This window comes from Strongylocentrotus purpuratus, unplaced genomic scaffold (assembly GCF_000002235.5).
Source record: "Strongylocentrotus purpuratus isolate Spur 01 unplaced genomic scaffold, Spur_5.0 spur5_scaffold_20, whole genome shotgun sequence".
Classification (NCBI taxonomy): domain Eukaryota; kingdom Metazoa; phylum Echinodermata; class Echinoidea; order Camarodonta; family Strongylocentrotidae; genus Strongylocentrotus; species Strongylocentrotus purpuratus.
In genome coordinates, this window is record NW_022145606.1 from 16,676,167 (window position 1) to 16,699,122 (window position 22,956).

The 22,956-nt window shown below is 40.6% G+C and overlaps 1 protein-coding gene across 1 annotated transcript; it reads left to right on the forward strand.

The window, feature by feature from the left end:
• Positions 1-3,172: 3,172 nt before the first annotated feature.
• LOC100893110 lies at positions 3,173-16,646 on the forward strand. Its single transcript, XM_030992879.1, has 2 exons — positions 3,173-3,647; positions 11,006-16,646. The coding sequence occupies exon 2, from the start codon at positions 11,159-11,161 to the stop codon at positions 16,373-16,375; it is 5,217 nt and encodes a 1,738-aa protein (XP_030848739.1). The 5' UTR covers positions 3,173-3,647; positions 11,006-11,158; the 3' UTR covers positions 16,376-16,646.
• Positions 16,647-22,956: the final 6,310 nt, after the last annotated feature.

Consider the following 22,956-nt stretch of genomic DNA (forward strand, 5'->3'; position numbering starts at 1 on the left):
CAAATCGGGCAAAGCTAGTTTCCATGCAATCGAAACCGGGCTGACCAGATTAAACTTTAAAAAAAGCAGAAACACGAAGTTGCAAACCATCCAGAGACTCCTAATAAATTGCGTTACTTATTCATTAATTATTTCATTACAAATCTTTATTCTCAGTTTTCTTATGAAGACTATAACTGATTTTCTTATAAAATTGAAGATATTTATGGCGTATATATTCAATACTGAATGAACGCCATAAAACATTTACCAACAACAACAACAACTGCTATTATGTAAAAATGTGTAGAACAGGTGTCACATGCATATTCACCTGTTCTACACATTTTTACATAATATGTTCATAGTGTATTGATCACGTCTTTCGTCTACGGATATGAATAATCACAAACGCTCATATTCATTTGAACCCTCTTGCGCTATTGATTTTCACAAACACATGAAGAGTTTGATTCCAGAAGGGGCTAAATCCATCTTTGACCGAAATCGAATTTTTAGATTAAAGATAAACTTGAGTTCTGGTAAAAAAAGAAAATGAATTCTCACAGAATCTAACGAAACTTACACTGAATGTTCAAGATTACAAATAAATGTCATGTGCCAAACAATTATGGAAGAAAATGTATACTGGTTGAGTAATGAGCATAGAAAGATAAGGAAATCAGGGTAGTACTAGCCCCGACACCATGTGTGTTGTCCCATATACATCTTTCTGTGTAAGTGATTGTTACTTTACCGAGACTCTGCCAAATTTATGATGATTTTGATGACTCCAGAACCTTGCATTACACACCATTACTTACATGCTATATGATCAACTTTTCTGATCCATTCCACACCTTTCATCTCACAATGCAATCGCATTACCAGAACTCAAGTTTATCTTTAACAATTATACTGTTGCTCATGAAGTTGATTTTTTTTAAAAACAACAATACAATACAAACGTACAATAAAGAAGAAATTACGCGCTTTTCTATCACATCTGTTGTATATATACACAACCATAATGTTTTATTGCTCGATTCCTTTAGGTCATCTTTCAGTGACATTAAACTACAATAACCTTCGTAAAGGGTGTATCAAGGCAAAATTAAGGGGGGGGGGGGAAGGGTGTCGATTTGTACCCGTGGTTGGGGGGGGGGGGGGGGAAAGATAGGTGCACCCCTCCCCAAACGCGTAGCCAGGATTTCATTTTAGGGGGGGGTGGTAGTTGACACGCGAAGCGCGGTCCCTAGGGTGGTTGGGTGCAGGGAGGGGGAGTTTCCCCCTTCCCCCGCGAATTAAATTATTAGAGAAAGAAGACGGTTCGTTGTACCATTCTCGACTCTTAATCCTTGTCTGAATTCAGTTCCCCTGCCTCCGGGCGTAGCGCGGAAGCTCTGACATTTCATTAGATTATTAAAGAAAGAAGACGATTCGATGTACCATTCTCGACTCTAAATCCTTGTCCGAAATCAGTTTTCCCGCTCCCGCGCGAAGCGCGGAAGTTTTGACGTTTCATTAGATTATTAAAGAAAGAAAACGATTCGTTGTACCATTCTCGAATCTTCATCCTTGTTTGAAACAAATTTCCCTTCCTTCGCGCGTAGCGCGGAAGCTCTGACGTTTCATTAGATTATTAAAGAAAGAAGACGATTCGTTGTACCGTTCTTGACTCTAAATCATTGTCTGAATTCAGTTTCCCCGCTCCCGCGCAAAGCGCGAAAGTTTTCTCCTTGTCTCCGATCTCATCACGAATTCGTCACAGAGTTCATCTATGTTTAAATTGTCCAGGATTGTCTGATGTGCATTGTAGATTGCTACTTTTGCGCTTCGCGCTCAACATTTAGCTTGTTGCTTTTTAATGCTGCGTCTTTGCATTTGGCGCACTGCATTTCTATGATGCTGTCGATTGCATAAATTGAATAAATTGATCAATTCCTGATGAAGCCGTATGAGCGAGAATTCAATTCATTCTTTTCTCATATACGGTTGTCTCATTTACTTCGTATATATGTATTATGAAAATGAGATTCTGATCCATTCAAAAGTAAAAAAAAAAAAAAAAAAAAAAAAAAACTTTTAAACTAAGACCCCACCATCTTCCAAACTAAGACTCGGTAATAAAGCATAGGTTTAGAGCGTACTTTTTCTTCCAGACCCGCTTATTTCAAAACTTTTTAAAAATCTTCAAAACTAAGACCCCATCATCTTATTCCTGTGGAAGAACATGAGTACTGAGCATAGTCTTTCCTCCAGACCCGGTTATTCAAAAGTTTTTTTTTTAAAAGGCAAAACAAAACAAAACAACAAAAAAAAACTTTTAAACTAAGACCCTTCCATCCTCCAAATTAAAACCCGGTAATAAAGCATGGGATTAGAGCGTAGTCTTTACTTCAGACTCGGTTATTAAAAAAAATGGAAATTTAAACAAATCTTCGAAACTAAGACCCATCATCTTATTCCTCTTTTTTCCATTTAAAAATAAATTACATTATTACATATGTGGATACAACACGTCACAAATAAATGATTGGTCGGCGGTCACACGAACTGACGAATCAGTCAAAAACGTCCATATATATAACACACAGAGGAGGGACCGATTCGATGGTTCGTTGACCGTCGACGATTTTTTAATCATGTAAATATTCTAACGCCCACAAATATCCTGGAATTCAATGTTCGTAGAAAAAAAAGTAATCGAATAAGTGACTTTTGATCAGTCATTCTTCATTTCAACTCCGTCTACTCTTGAAGTATCTGAAAAGTATTACTGAAAAACTTTTGGAGTTGTACGTGTTAAGTAGTTTTATATGGACGAATACTAAGTTACAGAAAGCCAGGTACATTTAGTATTTCGGCATCTTGTTCTCTTGTTTTTCCGAGCTTAGAAGAATTGTCACGTGAAGGTTGTTTGCGTTTTATATCAAGTTAAGTTAATGTTATCAGGTTCAATATTGCCCAAATTATAACCTTGTTTGCTTGTAAAAGACATTTGAGTTACTTCACCTTTTTATACGTAATAATTATTTTGGTTCTGTTACCGTCTGTATATTAATGAAACAACCTCTTCATTCGTTTGGAATAAAATAATTTCTATCTTACAAAATCTATGTATCCATCATTGCATCACTATAAAACCATAACCACTGCAATTTACTCACATTGATTGAGAGAGTATATGTTTCGCTGAGCGAAATTTATTTTGTGGTTTTTTCAGCAAGTCGAAAATCTTAGAAGAGATTTTTAGAGTTCAGATTCTTTGTTTCATAAGATAAGAAAAAAGGTTCATTTTGTTAATTATAATATCAGGAAAGATAGATATTTATTCTCTTTCAGCCTAAATGAAGCATTTAGGTATTTTATAGAAGGTGAATTGGCAATTTAAATATTTACAATGTCTGTTGTATTCATGATCGATGTTTTTTATAGTAGGATTTGAAATGGCTTTTCTTTGAGTATTTGTTTTTCAAGGATACCTTACTTTCGACTTCGATAAGTAGCGAAGCCATTTTAGTCACTTGTTCGTGTAGTCTGTCGAGCGTCAAGTCACTGGAGATGAGCTCTCCAGTTTTCCCAGTTTTCCCGTTTTTGTCCTGTTTGACAGTGACATCAGTGAGCCCAGTGTTTCGGCAGTAAATTGCTAAGTTCCGGCCAAAGAAGTGAGTTTCTGATATATAGATAAAATGTGTAAATTATAAGTTGAATTTCATTCGTTCAACTTCAGTAATCATTGAATCGCACGTGTGAAAGTGAATATTATACGTGTGATGCTATGCCAGGGACATTACTGTATAATTTGTTGCCGTTTTGACGAAGAGTGAAAGTGGATAAATGTTGTAGTAGTTTATGATATAGACTACAAGCACGAAGCAGACTGCATTAGCAGACTACGAGTGTAGCAGAGCATAGCAGTCTACAATAGCCACCCTCACCACTAGAGGGCGCTATTCCTATTGGAAGCTTCCCTGGAATAGAGTCAACCTGAACTCTCTCTCTCATGCAACCGACACCTCTACCGAACAGACGTACCTTTACTGGAAGTTAAGGATGTCAAGCCTGATTGCCTGATACATTTCCAGTGAGTATTTCATGTCTGGTTATGGTGTCTATAAAGTAGCTCCCAAGTCTACTTCATTGGCGTCACGGACTTTTAGGACCTCGAAATGCACCGTTTTGGGGTAACTTGTTGTGTTGTTTTGTCAATTTATTTTGTCAAAACGGGGCGTGGACCTAAATTTGCCGAGTTGCGCTTTGGAGCTGTGCGGGGTAATGCCTGCTAGTTTCCTAGTGGAAACAAATTTTCCGGTTGGGGGTGGTGGGCGTTGCCTGCCCGTAGTTCCGGCCGACCATTTGTTTTAAAATGGTGAATTTTAAACTTTCTGTGCCTTTACGGGAGCGAGCGCCGTGAAGGGCTGACAGGTTCGGTGGGGGCTGGGTAGGCCCATGGCCGGATGGCTGCAGTGAAATACGGTGTTTTATATCCCGGGAGTGGATGTGTTATGTTATTTGTGGCTAGTTTTAATATAAGTGTGGTGAATGTCCTGTTTTATGTATTTTTAATGTTGGGTGTGATGGAATGATGGTATATCATTATCAACCTGTTGGCTTAAACAGGATGAGATGGTCAGCCATGTTGAATGTTTATGGAAGCATTGTTATTGAATGGCGTGAATTAATGTGATGTGTAGAACAATGGATAATGGATGTGGGGAAACATTCCAGGAATAACCGAGGGGGGATGGTTGTATATATATCCCCAGGCTGGGTTAAGTTTTTCCATTCATATCCCCCCGAGCGTGAATCTTGAGGAGAATGGAATTCAAGATTCGCACACGTTCGCTGGAGGGGATAGACCAATCAGGGCGGCGGAATTTCGCCCACCCAGATCCTCCGGAGTACGTCCCCATTCGCTCACGTGTTGAGAAGTTTCAATTTCTGAACACGTGCGAGAGTTTGAGATTTCTCGGAAACAGCGGAGGATATCTGGGTGCGTGAGCGTTGCGATCTATTTTATTGACTCGACTGTCAACAACAAACAAAAGTCTTGCTCCTGCAAAATCGTAAACTCCTTCAACTTACAAGTACTTTTGGAGTTGTGAGAGGTGGGATTCTCGTGGATCGTAAGGTAGGAAATCCGTTGCTTTTGCCTTTTAATCATTGCTTTTTCTCCTTTATCCCGATTTTGTCGGGCTTTTCCTTCGTTTATTTTTTGATACGTGGACTGGCTGTATACGTGTGTGAGTGCTCGTGTTACCAGCAGTTCCGTCTAGGCCCACCTACCCGCTTGGTGGTAGGGGCCAGGGGCTGTGTTTTAGCCAATTATTAAATAATTAAAAATAAAGGGGGAATAGGAGACAAATAAAGCTAGTGATTATTTGTGGAACATAAGCTTTTTGGATTTGTTTAATTTGTTTTCAGAGGCGTAAAGCTTATTGAGAATAAATATAGATTGAGTGGATATCGTGGGGGTTCTGCTAGCTAGCTGCTCCCAGGAGTCCTGCTCTTGTGAAGGGGATTCTAGTCTCCTTCGCAGGATTGGTTAAGTTGATTCTATTAATTATTATATAAAATAACTTAATCAAATTGTAGGGTGTAAACAATTTCCAATTATTAAATAGTTCTTAGCAATCCTTACTCCTTAGGTTAGTTTAGGGCAAATATTTCAGATTTGTTGGTCTGTTTGTTTAGTTGGTGGAGGGAGTTGTATTTATAATTCCCTTCGCGAATTGAATAGAACCTAGAGGCTAGACTCTAGACCTCTACTAACTAGGTTAGGTTACTTGTACTTTATTACATAACTCGCTTTGGTTGGAATCTGTATTAATTGTGATGTTGTTCTGGTGAATCTATAACTGGAATTGCTTTTGATTGTTTGTTTATCTTGGTTGACTGTTCGGTTTTAACTCCGTTGTAGGGGTGTTTTCCGGGAAACAGAAGATACCAGATAAATAGATAGCACTTTTGTGACCGTGGGTGAGGACTTGGCTCTGGGAGTTTTATCCCAGGGTAGTCGTGAGTCTTGGCGGTGCGGAGGTGGGGCAGTTGTAGTGTTGGAGGATTAGGGCATCTATTGCATTATACAGATACAATTATAGTATTTGTTATTTCTCATATTTAGGAACTGTTTTAGAATATAAGAATAATTATAGACTTAGAGTTTAATACTAGTATTAGGGATTAAATTTAGTAGGACATTGGGTTTATTACAGTCAGTGCCGGGGTGGGTATATCTTACCCTGTCTCTGGTGTATTGGTTAGGGCGCAAGGAGGGGTGTAGCTCCTTCTTTTTATTTCATCGAACCTCTCAGGCGGGGGAGTAATAGCTCATTCTTGAGTGAAGTAGGCTCCTTGTCGATATTTTATATAGGTTCGGTGAATTGATCTAGGGCAGTAGGGGTCTGTGTTTCCTTTGTTTTGATTGTGATTGTGATTGCAATTGTTCTAAAATATCCTAGTGTGTTCTATCCAATTATTTACCTGTGGTTGTATGGGTATTAATAATTGTTGGGTAGTTTAATTAATCTTCTGGGATATATTTTATTTGTGCTATAATATCCTAGTGTATTCTATCCAATTATTTACCTGTGCTTGTATGGGTATTAATAATTGTTAGGTAGTTTAATTACTATTTTGGGATTTATTTTATTGGTGGTTATATATCCTGGTATATTGTTCTGTTCAATAACTTCAATTATTCACCTGCGGTTGTAGGGTGTTTATAATTGCTGAATAGATCAATTAATATTCTGGGATTTATTTTATTGTTGTAGGTTTTGTCCTATTGTTGAAGGATTTAACCTAGCACTGTGGGGATATGGAGAAGGTCCCTATTAACAGTTGTACGTTTGAGGAGTTGCTGGCCATGCCCGGGGTAAGCCCTGTTCGAGCGGGGCGTATTTTAGAACTCCGGGAAAAGCATGGGGGGATTACTCCTGAGCTGTTGGAGTCCTCTGCTATGTTTGCGGATGTAGGCAATCTGCAAGGCTGGTTTGACTTCCGATCGCGTTTGGATTATGGGGAGAGTCCCCCAGGATGCCATCTAGGGCAATATTCCAAACGGGCGATTTTTGGAGTAGCACGCTCCGGGGGAGAGGATCCGGAGAATCCGGAGGAAGAAGTCTTGGGGCACAGGTTTATCCCCATGACAGTTATCCTCCCCCGGTGAGAGAGTCGGGCGGGTTTTCCCGCGCGAATTCGTGGAGATATGAAGGTGGGGAAGATACTTCCCTACCAGGGCCGGCCCGGACTTTTCCAACCCTGCCCCCGGAAATGGGCGATGCATTCCCCCGACCGTCTTTGTCTAGAGGGGAGGGAGATTGGGGACGCAACCGAGGGAGGGCTTTTTATCAGCCACTCCCCAAATCGATCGGATTCGACGGGCGTGGGAATTGGCGCGCGTTCTTCCGAAAATTCTCCGCATTTGCGGATGCCTGCGAGTGGGATTATCCACAGCGCCTAAACCAGTTGTGCTGGTGTCTGGACGGCCAGGCAAGCGAGTTTTTCGATAGGATTCAGGAGCGGGACCCCGATATGGGTTATTTCGGGGTAGTACGCCAGCTGGAGGGCCGGTTTGGATACCGGGAGCCTCCGGAGGCAACCCTGCTTGAATTTAACACTGCTAAGCAGGGTCTTACGGAATCCTTGCCTGAATGGGCAGACAAATTGCATCGGCTTGCATCCCGGGCATTTCCCGGGGTCCCAGATACTTACGTGCAGCGGCAACTGGTATTGCGTTTATGTCAGGGCTGCATCGACAGCGATGCTGGGTGTCATGCCCTTAATCAGCGCCTCTCTAACGTTGGGGAAGCAGTGGAGGCAATCCGCTGGTTCCAGCACGCGCATACGGTCATGTACGGCCGTACCTGGCAGGCCAAAGTGATGGCGACCGAATCGGGCGAGGTCAGAGGGCCCGAGGTGCGAGGTGCGAGGTGCGAGGACATTGCCCCGCGACCGGCGCAGGGCACTCCTTCCACCCCTTCCCCTTCCAGACTTGAGACCCGGATGTCAGAGTTGGAGGGACGATCGGATAAGCGAATATCCGATTTAGCGAAGAGCTTTGATAACCGGATGTCTGGTTTGGTGAAAAGTTTGGATAGCCAGATATCTGGTTTGTCTACCAGTTTGGATATCCGGATATCCGGTTTGGAGAAAAACCTGGAGAAGATTGCCAAGGCTCTAGGTGGGGCGCGAGGGATTTCACAGACCCTGCCGCCCAAGACCCCGTGGGTCGGACGAGGGTCGGACGAGAGGGACCTGGTCGAGGAGCAGATGTAGTAAAGTCTGACGATTTAGGGATGAATGAGGTCCTCCCTGCTATTTCAGGGAAAGGCTAATGCCGACAAGTTTCTCAATATTAATTCTGTAGTTGCTTTTTCCTGTTCTGTAATTCCCTCTCACCGTGTAAACTTCTTCTTGGATACTGGATTACCTTATGGGTGATTTCATCTTCGAGCTGATAAGTAATTTATCGTTCCTGGTAGCATCTGTTATACATGGTGGGGGTATGGTATGGATTTTTCCATGATTTCCAGGATAGTTGGGAATCCTGTGATATTTATGTGATCTAGTAAGAGGATTAAGACAAAAATATCTTCTTATTGCTACCATGTCCACTTCTAAGTTATCTACATGAAAGCACATAAACATTCCCTTAGTCCATGCATACTGGAGATATGATCTTCATGTACTTCAGAATGTATGGATGTATATTAGTTTAATCCTAGTTTTGTGGAATTAGTACAATTTGTCAAAATGCTTACATGTATGTGGATCTCTCCGTTGGAGTGAAACCTGTCCTACATGCTAATCATGTCGGTCATATTCATTAATCATCTTGACAAAGGGGTGAATGAGTTTATTTGGAGTATGCGTTTTACTCTATATTTTAGTATACATCCTTTTGGCAGGCATTTTTGTAATTAGGGTAGTTTTCTGTGGACAGTTTCTCATGCAGCTTTCTTGTAGTAGTCTTTTCCTTGGGATAGCAAAGTAAGGACTTTGCCATTGACATGTCAAAGTTGGCTGTAAGTTAGCCTCCTGCTCCATGTCCTTATCCCTGTATACATGTAGCACTGCTGCTTGTTGTAGAAATCTAGCACGGTCCATATTTATGCCTGTGTTCATGATTTCCTCGTTCTTCAAGTGACTTAAGGGGGATGACGATAAGTATCCCTGCAATGTTTTGAGTTGGGTGTCAATGTGATAGACCCCTGCAAGTATTTGAGAGGGGTGTCGATGTGACTGATCCCTGTAATGTTTTAAGTGGGGTGTTGATGTATACTCCACATTTTCTAGCTATCAAGGTATTCCTTGACCAGCTCCCATTGGGAAGTAGGGGTAAGCGACCTCTCTTTCGGCTTTCAGGGTATTCCTTGAACAATTCCCTCTGGGATGTCGGGGTTAGTGACCCCGGTTTGTGATTATTGGGATATTTTGATGATTTGTTTAAATTTAGCAAACTGGGTATGGTTTCATCGAGGCCATTTGATTTGAACTACATCGGTTTAAATCAATTGCACATTGCTGGCACTCGTGTCACCCTTTGATTTTGTTTGCTTCTGATTTTCCTTTTTTAGAAACAAAAACTATACTGTTTGGATCACCCTTGTTTGTTTTTTTCAGTACAAAGAAAGGGGATCGGCATGATGTTTTCTATTATATTGTGTTTATAATGAAATTGCCCTGTGAGGGCGTGATGTTTTTATAATGGGATGTATAATGGGGTTGCCCTTTGTAGTTGGCAAAGGGAGGAGGGTTTTGTTCAAGGAAAGGAAAGGAAAACAGTTTTTTTTTCCGGAGGACAACATTGTTTTGTTTAAATTTTGTATGTTGTGATTGATGGACCTGGCTGTTACAAAAGCCGGTCTTAGCGGGTTTCAGCCACTGATTGTGGCACCCAAGTTTTTTTTGAGGGGTTTAGGTTCTCCCTGGGATGAGTTCTTTAAAACGGGGGGGAATGTAGTAGTTTATGATATAGACTACAAGCACGAAGCAGACTGCATTAGCAGACTACGAGTGTAGCAGAGCATAGCAGTCTACAATAGCCACCCTCACCACTAGAGGGCGCTATTCCTATTGGAAGCTTCCCTGGAATAGAGTCAACCTGAACTCTCTCTCTCATGCAACCGACACCTCTACCGAACAGACGTACCTTTACTGGAAGTTAAGGATGTCAAGCCTGATTGCCTGATACATTTCCAGTGAGTATATCATGTCTGGTTATGGTGTCTATAAAGTAGCTCCCAAGTCTACTTCAATGTAAAGGGATATAAGAGAAAATAATTTAGGCGAGATTTGGTCAATTTATAATGACCTGCATTGTGTTTATTTAGTCAGAGCAAGTGAAGTTTTGCTTTGAAATATTGATGTAGATTTCTGGAAAATGTAATTTACAAGCAAGGGGTTTGTACTGTGCAGGGTGTAAATTTCACCTACTTAATTATGCGCACAGCTAGAGCCAAGCTTTATACATAGGGCTTTGCATTGGAAGCAGTCTTCATGTTTTTTAGTTATCTTTGTAACATAAACAGAGAGTTATGTATTGTAGGTTTGTGAAGACTTATTGAGTATAGTTCTGATAAAGGAATTTAGTCACAATTGTAATGTGGATTATTAGGAACAAATGTTGATTTTCAGATTGGGTTGATATTTTAGAAAGATGTGATTTAAACACGTATAATGAGATAGGCTTTTGGATTTCAGCCGTAGCATTTATTTTCGTTAGGCATTTATCAAGATGTTTATGAAAGTATACATTTGTAGTCACAAATGTTTAATAGTTAGTTGCCTTTATGAATTATGCAAATACAAATGCATGTTTATGTATAGGTACCAAATCACAAGGTTCAGGTTTAGGACAGTTTGGGTATTTAATATACAAGTGGTGTATATTTATGAGTACAAGTTCATTAAGTTGTCATGGTATTAGAGGCACTCAGAAATAAGAAAACAAAGGAAACTTTTTCGTGCAATACTTATTAATTTATTGTATTTTCTGTGCATCTGATTCTCATTACAGATTGAATTTGATTCTGTGTTGTCTTCTACTCTTCGTTTGAGGAAGCTAATAAAGACGTCATAATCCCATTTCGAGTTTGGAACTTTAGCAATTTGTATCATGGTCAGCGAGCCATAGCATTCAATTTCTAGAGCTATCACCAGTTCTAGCAAGATGCCAGAATCAGAAGCAACAGCACAGCTGAAGTTGAAGCGGCGGGGTGCCAAAGCTAAATTGACAAGATGTGGAAATGCAGTAGAGCAGCTCATTTCAAAGAAAGCAAGCATGGAAGCTGTTGAGGAGAGATTCCATCATCTCAAGATCGTGTATGAAGAGCTGCAAGAGAAGCACGAAAGTTATTCGGAGTTGATCCTCGATGATGATCAGTTCGAGAAGGAAGAGAAGTGGATGGAGGTCTGCGACACATCTTTCATAAACTGGCAAGTAAACGCTTCAAAGTATCTTGACGAGTTAAAGGAGAGAGGAGAACCAGAGAAAGTGGAAGCAGCGCCTTCTACTGAGAGTCCTGCAGATGCAGTCCAGTCTGGGTCTGGTCAGTCCTCCTCTCCTGAAGTAGCATCCGCTCCATACAGCTTGAGGATTGAGAAGCCGCATCTGCCCAAGTTCAGCGGAGATGTCCGGGAGTTTTTCGTTTTCCGAGACGATTTCAAACATCTGGTAGAAAGCCGATATAGTAGTAGGGATGGTATCACCATCCTACGTAGCTGCCTGCAGGGTAAGCCCCTCGACCTTATCCGGGGTATTGGAACTGACTATAATGCTGCATGGGAGCAGTTGGAGTTAATTTATGGAGATCCCAGATTCGTAGCTGATGCTATCATAGATGACATCAGCAAGTTCCGAGCATTAAAGGAGAATGAAGATAGCCGCTTCTGCGAATTAGTGCATCTGGTGAGGAGAAGTTACAACATCCTTGTAAGTGTGGGAAGGCAGCATGACATGGACAACAATCACATGTTGGCCTCTATTGAGAGGAAGTTGAGCCAAGGAGACCGCAAGGTATGGTTCAGATGCCAGGAGAAGGATGAAGATCCAGCATCACTACACATGCTCCTGGAGTGGATGGCCAACGAGATGAAGGCCAGGATGCGTGCCTCAGCCCCGCTACGTAGTGAATCCCGCCAAGGAGCTGTTGGTTTCTGTGCGCAGAAAGACACGAGGCCAGAAAAGGAGCGGAAGTGGGTTCCAAAACCTAGTGCCAAAGACAGGTGTTGGATCTGCCACTCATCAGACCACTGGATAGATCAGTGCAAGAGGTTTATCTCCAAACCAGCATCAGAAAGATTGCAGATTGCCAAGGAGAATCGGGCTTGTTTTAGCTGCCTTAAGCAAGCAGAGAGGGGGCATTTGATGGCAACATGCAATAGACGCAGACAGTGTCCAGAGATGAGACAAGGCCAAAGGTGTAAATTCTATCACCATCCATTGCTGCACCTGGAGTGGGTACCGAGGCAAGATGATAGTTTGGAGCAAACCCAACGAGGCCAAGTGGGAGTCGCTACAGTTGTAGCTAAGGAGTCTCTTCTACCCATTGTTTTGGCAGAGGTCTTAGGATGCAATGGTGATATGAAGGAGGGAAACGTGTTGCTAGACTCTGGTGCCCAGATAAGCCTTATCCGGCAGGAGTTAGCAACAGAGCTGCAGTTAGAGGGCACACCTACAACCATTACCATTTGCAAGATTGGAGATGAGCAGGAGCTTCTGCACACTAACATCTACAAAGTGCTAGTTAGAGAGAAAGGTGAAGGTGGCAAGCCTTTTACTGTGTCAGCCATAGGAATTCCGTGCATTAGCGAGCATGTACAGGCTATCAACTTAGACGATCTAGCAAGGAAGTTTCGCATAAAACGGAAGGATCTACATAGAAGTAGTGGACCTGTGGACATTTTGATAGGAGTTGACCACACAAGGTTTCATTGCGGTGAAACCAGGGAAGTTGGCAACTTTATTGCTAGAAAGTCGAGGATAGGATGGGTTATCTTTGGAGCAACACGTGGTGACAGAGTGCAGAGCAGTGCAGTACTGCATGTAAAGTTAGCATCACCTGTAGATTTGACGGACTTTTGGTCAGTTGAGACAGAGGGAGTGAGGCCTGAAGGATGCCAGTGTATAGAGAGCAGACTCACTAGACAAGAGGTGATAGAGGAACAGGTGATCAGGTCCTCAGCTCACAAGATTGGAAAGCAGTGGCAGATAGCCTACCCTTGGCAACGAGATCCTGAGATGTTGCCTGACAATAAGTGGCAAGCAGAAAAGGTGCTTCAGTCCACCGAGAAGAGGCTTGCCCGGAATCCTGAGCACGCTAAAGCTTATGACCAACAGATCCAGGAAATGGAGGATATGGGGTTTGCCAGGAAGCTTTCACCCCAAGAGATGGAGTGCCATGAAGGGCCAGTACATTATATCTCCCATCATGCTGTTGTGAGAGCTGAGAAAAAGAGTACTCCAATCCGGATAGTATTCAACTCGTCAGCATCATTCCAAGGCCATAGTTTAAACGAGTACTGGATGAAAGGGCCTGACCTCTTGAACAGTCTACCTGGAGTGTTGTTAAGATTCAGGGAGAAGTACATCGCCATATGTGCAGATATCTCCAAGATGTACCACAGGGTGCTCATACCAGAGAGTGACCAACATGTGCACAGGTTTCTTTGGAGAAACATGGATGTCAGTAGAAGGCCAGACGTATACATCATGAAGGTAGTAACCTTTGGAGATAAACCGGCAGCAGCAATGGCGCAGATTGCTCTCAAGATGACTGCTGAGCAAGGAGAGAGTAAATACCCAGAAGCAGCCAATGTACTCAAGAGGAATGTGTACATGGACGATATTTGTGACTCCGTGGAGACGCTTTCTGAAGCAGAGACGATCACCGGCGATATAGATGAGGTACTTTCAAATGGTGGCTTTAAAGTGAAGGGATGGTTATCAAATAAACCATTGCATGGAGACAGCAAGGAAGGAGAAATGAAGCTGCTAGAAGCCCTTGCTGAAGAGAAAGTGTTGGGTGTCGTGTGGGACAAGAAAGACGATGTGTTCACATACAGAGTAAAGTTCCGTGAAGGAGTGATGCCTTCAGGCAATGAAGGAGAGAGCCGTCTGAAACTCACCAAGAGGAAGATTCTAAGCCAGGTAGCCCGCGTCTTTGATCCCATTGGCTTTGCAGCTCCGATCATCGCACGTGCTAAGATGGGTCTACAGAGGCTATGGCAGATGGGTCTAGGATGGGACGATCCACTACCAGAGAAAGAGCAAACTGAGTGGACTAAGTTGTTTGAGGAGATGACTTTGCTCAACAATGTCAAACTGAGGAGATGTCTTACACCACAAGATGCAAGAGGCAAGCCAGTTCTGTGCATTTTCAGTGATGCTTCAGAAAGTGCATATGGTACATGTGCGTACCTTAGATGGCGGACTGATGACAATAAGTATGAGGTGCGGTTTGTGGCAGCTAAGTCAAAGGTAGCACCACTCAAGACTTTGACGATGCCTCGTCTCGAACTTCAAGCAGCAGTAGTAGCCGCGAGACTTTACAAGGCAATCAGCGAGGAGATAAGGCTGGAGATAGAGAAGGTGGTTTTCTTCGTTGACAGCATGATTGTTTTCCACTGGATCAAGTCGCCTGCGAGAAGCTTCAAGGCGTTTGTGTCAAGCAGAGTAGGGGAAATTCAGAGTTTAACAGATCCCTCACAGTGGAAGCACATCCCAGGAACAATGAATGCCGCTGATGATGTGTCAAGAGGAGTAACTGTTGACAAACTGGCTGAAGTGTGGAAGCATGGCCCTAGCTTTCTCTACACTGATGAATCAGAATGGCCAGTAGATGAGCCCGAGGCAGATCAGCGGGCTGTTAATAGTGAGCAGAGGAAGTCTCCGGCAGTATTCTCAGTACATGAGACAAGTGAATTGCTAGAGTGCAAGAAGTTCTCTAAATGGAGAAAATTACTGAGAGTGACAGCCTACGTGATGAGATTCGTTAATATCTTGAAGTCCAGAATCCATAAGGGGCCTCTACCCGACGAGAAGATGACTCTAACTACCACTGAGTTAGAGAGAGCTGAGATGTATTGGATAAAGGTAGCCCAGGAGAGAATCAAGCCACACTTCAAGAAGGGAGACTTCAAGGTGCTCACTCCTTTCATCGATGAGGAAGGGGTGATCAGAGTTGGTGGTAGAGTGGGAAACATGGACATATCATATGAAGCTAAGCATCCTGTTCTACTCCCATATGACCATGGTATTTCACTTCTGATCACTAGGTACATGCATGAACCAGGTCACCATGGTGTAGCAGCGACGACAGCCAGGACAAGAAAGAGGTTCTGGATCCTGAAGGGACACCGGCTTGCTAAGTCGGTAAAGCACCGTTGTGTAGTATGCAGAGCAGCAGCATGCCAGGCAGAGACACAGCAGATGGCCAGCTTACCCAGCATCAGAATAGCACCGTTCACGCCTCCGTTTCATTTTACGTCGTGTGATTACTTCGGCCCATATCATGTGAAAGTTAGTCGAAACAAGAAAGCGAAGCACTACGGCGTGATTTTTACTTGTTTGAATACAAGAGCGGTTCACCTTGAGCTAGCAGTAGATTGTTCAACGCAAGAGTTTCTGCAGGTCCTCAGAAGGTTTTTTGCGATTAGAGGTCACCCTAAGGTCATCATGAGCGACAACGGTACTCAGTTTGTGGGTGCCAAGCGTGAGTTACGAGAGATGGTGAAAGGGTGGGATGATGTGCAGCTTCGAGATTTTTGTGCAGAGATAGGAGTTGAATGGCAGTTCACCACGCCATTAGCTCCACATCAGAATGGATGTGCCGAGGCACTTGTTAAAAGTTGTAACTTTGCTCTACACAAAGCAGTAGGTAGTCAGTGTTTAACACCCTTTGAGCTGTACACATGTTTAGTTGAGATAGCAAACCTTGTAAACCAGCGACCCATTGGTAGGATACCGAATGATCCAGATGATGGAAGTTATGTCAGTCCTAATGATATGTTGTTAGGAAGAGCGTCGCGAAGCGTACCCCAAGGTCCGTTTAGGGAGACAGAGAATCCGCGTCATCGCGTCGAGTTCGTACAGCGTATAGTAGATTCGTTCTGGAGACGCTGGTCTCGAGATGTTCTTCCGCTCCTCGTGCCTAGCAAGAAGTGGAACACAGAGCGTCGTAATGTACGCGTGGGGGACGTCGTCATGACCGCAGAAGCAAACGCGGTACGCGGAAAGTGGACAATTGCCAGGGTGATACAAGTGTATCCTGGTGCTGATGGTAGAGTTAGGAACGTACAGTTGAAAACAGCGGTGGGCATATATCGCAGACCAGTTACGAAGATAGCGGTTATTTATCCCACTGAAGGCTACGATGAGAGCGTATAGGATTTATAGACAACTCTGAAAAGGTCTTGAACAGAAACTAGAATAAAACTTCAGTAAAAGTTTTCTATGTATTTGTCTATGTTAATATAATTAAGTCTTGAATTGAGACTAAGGAATATGAGGAAAAGTCCTCATCCGGGGGGAGGATGTTTCGCTGAGCGAAATTTATTTTGTGGTTTTTTCAGCAAGTCGAAAATCTTAGAAGAGATTTTTAGAGTTCAGATTCTTTGTTTCATAAGATAAGAAAAAAGGTTCATTTTGTTAATTATAATATCTGAAAAGCAAGATATTCATTCTCTTTCAGCCTAAATGAAGCATTTAGGTATTTTATAGAAGGTGAATTGGCAATTTAAATATTTACAATGTCTGTTGTATTCATGATCGATGTTTTTTATAGTAGGATTTGAAATGGCTTTTCTTTGAGTATTTGTTTTTCAAGGATACCTTACTTTCGACTTCGATAAGTAGCGAAGCCATTTTAGTCACTTGTTCGTGTAGTCTGTCGAGCGTCAAGTCACTGGAGATGAGCTCTCCAGTTTTCCCAGTTTTCCCGTTTTTGTCCTGTTTGACAGTGACATCAGTGAGCCCAGTGTTTCGGCAGTAAATTGCTAAGTTCCGGCCAAAGAAGTGAGTTTCTGATATATAGATAAAATGTGTAAATTATAAGTTGAATTTCATTCGTTCAACTTCAGTAATCATTGAATCGCACGTGTGAAAGTGAATATTATACGTGTGATGCTAGTTTCCTAGTGGAAACAAATTTTCCGGTTGGGGGTGGTGGGCGTTGCCTGCCCGTAGTTCCGGCCGACCATTTGTTTTAAAATGGTGAATTTTAAACTTTCTGTGCCTTTACGGGAGCGAGCGCCGTGAAGGGCAAGTGAAGTTTTGCTTTGAAATATTGATGTAGATTTCTGGAAAATGTAATTTACAAGCAAGGGGTTTGTACTGTGCAGGGTGTAAATTTCACCTACTTAATTATGCGCACAGCTAGAGCCAAGCTTTATACATAGGGCTTTGCATTGGAAGCAGTCTTCATGTTTTTTAGTTATCTTTGTAACATAAACAGAGAGTTATGTATTGTAGGTTTGTGAAGACTTATTGAGTATAGTTCTGATAAAGGAATTTAGTCACAATTGTAATGTGGATTATTAGGAACAAATGTTGATTTTCAGATTGGGTTGATATTTTGGAAAGATGTGATTTAAACACGTATAATGAGATAGGCTTTTGGATTTCAGCCGTAGCATTTATTTTCGTTAGGCATTTATCAAGATGTTTATGAAAGTATACATTTGTAGTCACAAATGTTTAATAGTTAGTTGCCTTTATGAATTATGCAAATACAAATGCATGTTTATGTATAGGTACCAAATCACAAGGTTCAGGTTTAGGACAGTTTGGGTATTTAATATACAAGTGGTGTATATTTATGAGTACAAGTTCATTAAGTTGTCATGGTATTAGAGGCACTCAGAAATAAGAAAACAAAGGAAACTTTTTCGTGCAATACTTATTAATTTATTGTATTTTCTGTGCATCTGATTCTCATTACAGATTGAATTTGATTCTGTGTTGTCTTCTACTCTTCGTTTGAGGAAGCTAATAAAGACGTCATAATCCCATTTCGAGTTTGGAACTTTAGCAATTTGTATCATGGTCAGCGAGCCAGTATATACATATTTTATCAGTCAAAGGGTTCTGCAATCGTTCATTCAAAACATGCAAATATGTTTCGCGTGATCTTGTTATACAGCTATTTATGATTTGTTATATGAAAGTATGCGTTGTTATTTGCTTGTTAACCGAGAATATTTACATGATTAAAAAATCGTCGACGGTCAACGAACCATCGAATCGGTCCCTTCTCTGTGTGTTATATATATGGACCATTTTGACTGATTCGTCAGTTCGTGTGACCGCCGACCAATCATTTATTTGTGACGTGTTGTATCCACATATGTAATAATGTTATTTATTTTTAAATGAAAAAAAGAGGAATAAGATGGTGGGTTTTAGTTTCGAAGATTTGTTTAAATTTCTATTTCTTTTGAAATAACCGGGTCTGGAGGAAAGACTACGCTCTATAGCCATGTTATTCCACAGGAATGAGATGGTGAGGTCTTAGTTTGAAGATTTTTTTTTTTTGAATAACCGAGTCTGAAGTAAAGACTACGCTCCAATCCCATGCTTTATTACCGGTCTTAATTTGGAAGATGGAGGGTCTTAGTTTAAAAGTTTTTTTTTTTTTTTTTTTTTACTTTTGAATAACCGGGTCTGGAGGAAAGACTACGCTCGATTATCATGTTATTCCACAGAAAAAGGATTATGGGGTCTTAGTTTTGAAGATTTTTTAAATTTTTGAAATAACCGGGTCTGGGGTAAAGACTGCGCGCTATACCCATGCTTTATTCCAGGGTTTTAGTTTTGAACAAATTCGACAAAATATCCCTTCAAATTTATTACATTTGTGGGTAAAGTCATTATTACATTTGTGGATGATTTAAAATTATTACATTTGTGGGTAAAGTGGTTATTACATTTGTGGGTAAAGTTTTATTACATTTGTGGGCGTTATTACATTTGTGGGCGTTATTACATTTGTGGGTGTAACAGGGCCCCGCTCCTGGACTCCACTGAGGGTCATAAGGTGGGCCCCTGGATGCTCATATGACCGCCATTACATACCAAAAAACCCTGAGCTTCCGGGGGCTCCGCCTTGACACCCGCCTGCGCAAAGCCCCTGCACCCCACGCCAATTTACGCTCCACTCGCTTTGCTCTACCTTATCGTTAATACTGCATGTAAGGCATGAATGTAACATGTAAGAGTGGTGGTGATGCAGATTTTTCTTCTGCCCCCCCCCCCCCGCGCGCCCCAAACGTTTTTACTCATTACACCAATGCCCCTGAAAGGTGAGCTCCCTGAAATGTCCCCCCCCCCCCCTCCCAGTCCCAAATTGCCGCCGGGGCGCGTCATTTTTTTCTGCGGCACAGATTGGGGCTTCTTTTTAAAAAAATTTTTAAAAAGAGTTCTTGATTTAACCCTAACCCTAACCCTAACCCTAACCCTAACCCTGAACATTTTCCCATAGGCTCAACACACATCTTACCCCAATCTGTGCCGCAGAAAAAATAAAGCCCCCGGGGCGCCTGCCCTACACTCTGCAGCAATATGTTCATGTACCCAGGAAACAACATGTATCTGCAGCAATTTCTGAAGTCTGAGTTCAATACCCTATACTCCAACATCCAGAAACCAGATTGATTTCCTCTGTGAGGAAACGCTGTAGTGATTTGTCCAGTGATGGGAAGGTAGTTAAGTTGAAATGCCAGCATATTGAAGCGGACATCATTCTGTTGTACATTCAATTCAATTCATTTTATTAATTTCCATTTTCAATAAAAACAATACAAAGGTATATACAATAATAAGCATTTGCAATATATAAGAAAATGAAAAAAGGGAACTAAAAAATAAGGCCGAATGGCCTTGTGGAGGCATAGTTCCCCGAACAGTAGTTAAGATATTTACATATACAAACAAAACTAAAAAAGAAACATACGTGACAAAACATGACAGGAACATCGTTCATGGCAGGTAATACAAACGGAAATAATCATTACAAAATCATAGGTTCGAAAACAGTTATATGTATTGCTGTATAATATGAATATGGGTACAAGAATTAATGATATTTCGAGATAAGATGCTGCTTTAATTTTCTTTTAAATAATGTTAATGACTTGCATGAGGATATTTTAGGAGGATTAGAGTTCCAAATAACAGGAAAATTGTTTCTTACATATATGCCCAACTAAAGACATGAGTAAAACATGCCGTTGTCATTGATTAAGAAGACAAAGACGTGTTCCTTTTATTATCCAATATGTGGTGTCCAAGATAAGAATTCATTTATTTTGATTAAGAAGTTAATATTTGATGCTCGGGTAATAATCTTGCCATGCATAATGACTTGTAATAGACTTGCATTTACCCCAGTCTGATTCATCGGATTTCTCACTTTGCAGTTGGTATGTACTATTCAAATATATTAATCCATGCCGTTTTATTCCGAAACACGAAAGCTCGATGATATGCTACTAGAGAAGAAAAAAAATAAGTCCAAGTTTTTGGGAGTTCTTATAGATAAAACCTTGACTTGGAATGATCATTTACACCACGTTACAATGTGGATTTCCAAAAGTATTGGAATAATCTCCAAGCTAAAGTTTCTTCTACCCCATGCAACCGTATTTTCTACTATATAGTTCGTTAATTCTCCCGTATATAACGTATTGTAATAGTGTATGGGCAAATTGTGGTTAGACAAAAATTAATTCTATTTTTAAACTGCAAAAGAAAGCCATACGTATTTGCACGGGTTCGCATTTCTTAGCTCACACTGATCCTTTATTTTATCAACTTAAAACACTAACAAATTTCGATCTGAACACTACTCAAGTAGCAGTTATTATGTTTACGTACATTAATAATCTGCTTCCACCATCCTTTGATAACATGTTAAGGTTTAAAAGTTTTGTTCATTCATACCCTACTCGCATATCTGGAAACTTCCATCTTACAAATCACAAATATTCAATAACACACAAATCTGTTAGATATTCTGGTCCGGTCATTTTAAATAATTTTTCCAAGAACATAAAGTCTTGTTTGAACCATCTTCTCCTTAAAAGCTACACTGAAAGGACAAATAATACAATCAATCATGCTCCCCACTCTTTAAATTAATATAATAAAACCGTGACTTATTTTATAATTTATCATGCAACTGCTCACTGCACCTGCACTTGCACTGCACCTACTTGATCACTCAGTTTTCCCAAGAGAGTTTATATCGCCAATTCCTTTTTTTATGAGGCCGCCATCCATTTCCAGCCTAACCGCTCACGATCTACTGCGTTTTAAATTACCTCTCTAATTTATTTTAAAAAAATTCATATTTCTTATTTGTATGCTTCGTACATGTTTATCGTATGATATAATTGTACATGATTGTCTATTTAGTTACTTTTGTAAACATTTTATTCATTATATTTGTTATTGTTCGATTTTTTGTACTTTGAATTTGAATTTGTATCTTTTGGAGAAAAAAAAATCAACCAAACAAACAAAAGAAACAAAAAACAATTCTGAAGAAAAAAATATTTAGCCTCAGCAAGATATTAAAAAAAAAAAATGTAAATACATAGGTTGCATCCGCCAATGTCCCATGTACACACTGCTTCGCTTTTGAGGATGACTGAGGGCTCTATATTCAATGTGTGTTCAGAGGCATTGATAAGGAAAATGTGGCCAACCCGGTTCGATAGGGGCACAATAGAGTCGACTTTCTTTGCCACATTGCCCCGAAAAATGTGTTATTTGGGTCCGCGGCTATTATCAAGAAGGGTTCGCGGTCATAAATTACGGCGCGTGGTGGCGCGTGACAATTGTTCTGACACCGCGGACCCCCCCCCCCCCCCAAAAAAAAAAAAAAAAAAAATAATAATAAAAAAAAATTAATAAATAAATAAATAAATAAATAAATAAAAAATAAAAAAATAAAAAATAAAAAATAAATAAATAAATAAATAAATAAAATTTTTAAAAAATCGTGGCAATGTGGCACGGAAAATCGACTCTAACATAATAATAGGCAGAAGGCGGCAGCTAAATCTTGTATCAACTTAAAGCTTACACATCAGAACAAATGGTGGTAAAATTAAAGCGGAAATCTCCGGAAATCTAATCATTTCCTCTGAATTAAAAAAACAAACATTAATCGTTAGTCAATTTTCAGTGAATTACCAGTGAAAAAAATATTTACAAAATAAATCACCAAAAATGTGATCAAAATAAACACATTTGGGGGACAATGTAGCAAGGAATTTCAGGAAATCTAAACATTTCCTCTAGAATTATTAAAAAAAATGATACTTAGTCAATTTATTATTAAATTAGTCTATAATATATTATGAAGATTGTGTTTCTATCCATGTTAACCCATTCATGCAGTGAAATGAACTGTCAGGAATATATGAGAGCAATTTCATATCAATAGCTTAAATTTCCATGTTAAATTAAAAGAATTATGAAATAAGTCACTTTTGCACTAAAACTATAAATATGTAACATTTTGCTGTTTTAAGGAGTAAATTTATACCCTTATTGTGCATACCAGATTTAAATATTTTATAGAGGTATTCTTCAATTCATTATGTTTCAACAGGGCAAGAAAAAAAAGTCACCAACATTTGTTTGCGCACTTTGGTTCCTCCTTGGCCCACTGTGTGATGGTTCTACGTCCAAATATTATAACTCCGAAATTAGCAACAGAGGGGAAAAACACCTTAATGACTATTTGGTTTCTTGATGAAGGATGGCGGAAGCATTAGAAGAAACCCTACCATATTCACAATGGCCAGCAGCACGAACGTTGCATCGTAAGTTGAGAAAATATCACCAACGAGGCCTGTTTATAAAAAAGGCAGAGATGGAAATAATAATGATGATTGTACTCTTACGGTGTAGTAGCACTTCTACTACTACTACTACTACTACTACTACTACTACTGCAACAA

What these genes read in the sequence shown, in the direction of transcription:
- LOC100893110 (XM_030992879.1), top strand. Translation starts at nt 11,159, where the DNA reads ATGCCAGAATCAGAAGCAACAGCACAGCTGAAGTTGAAGCGGCGGGGT.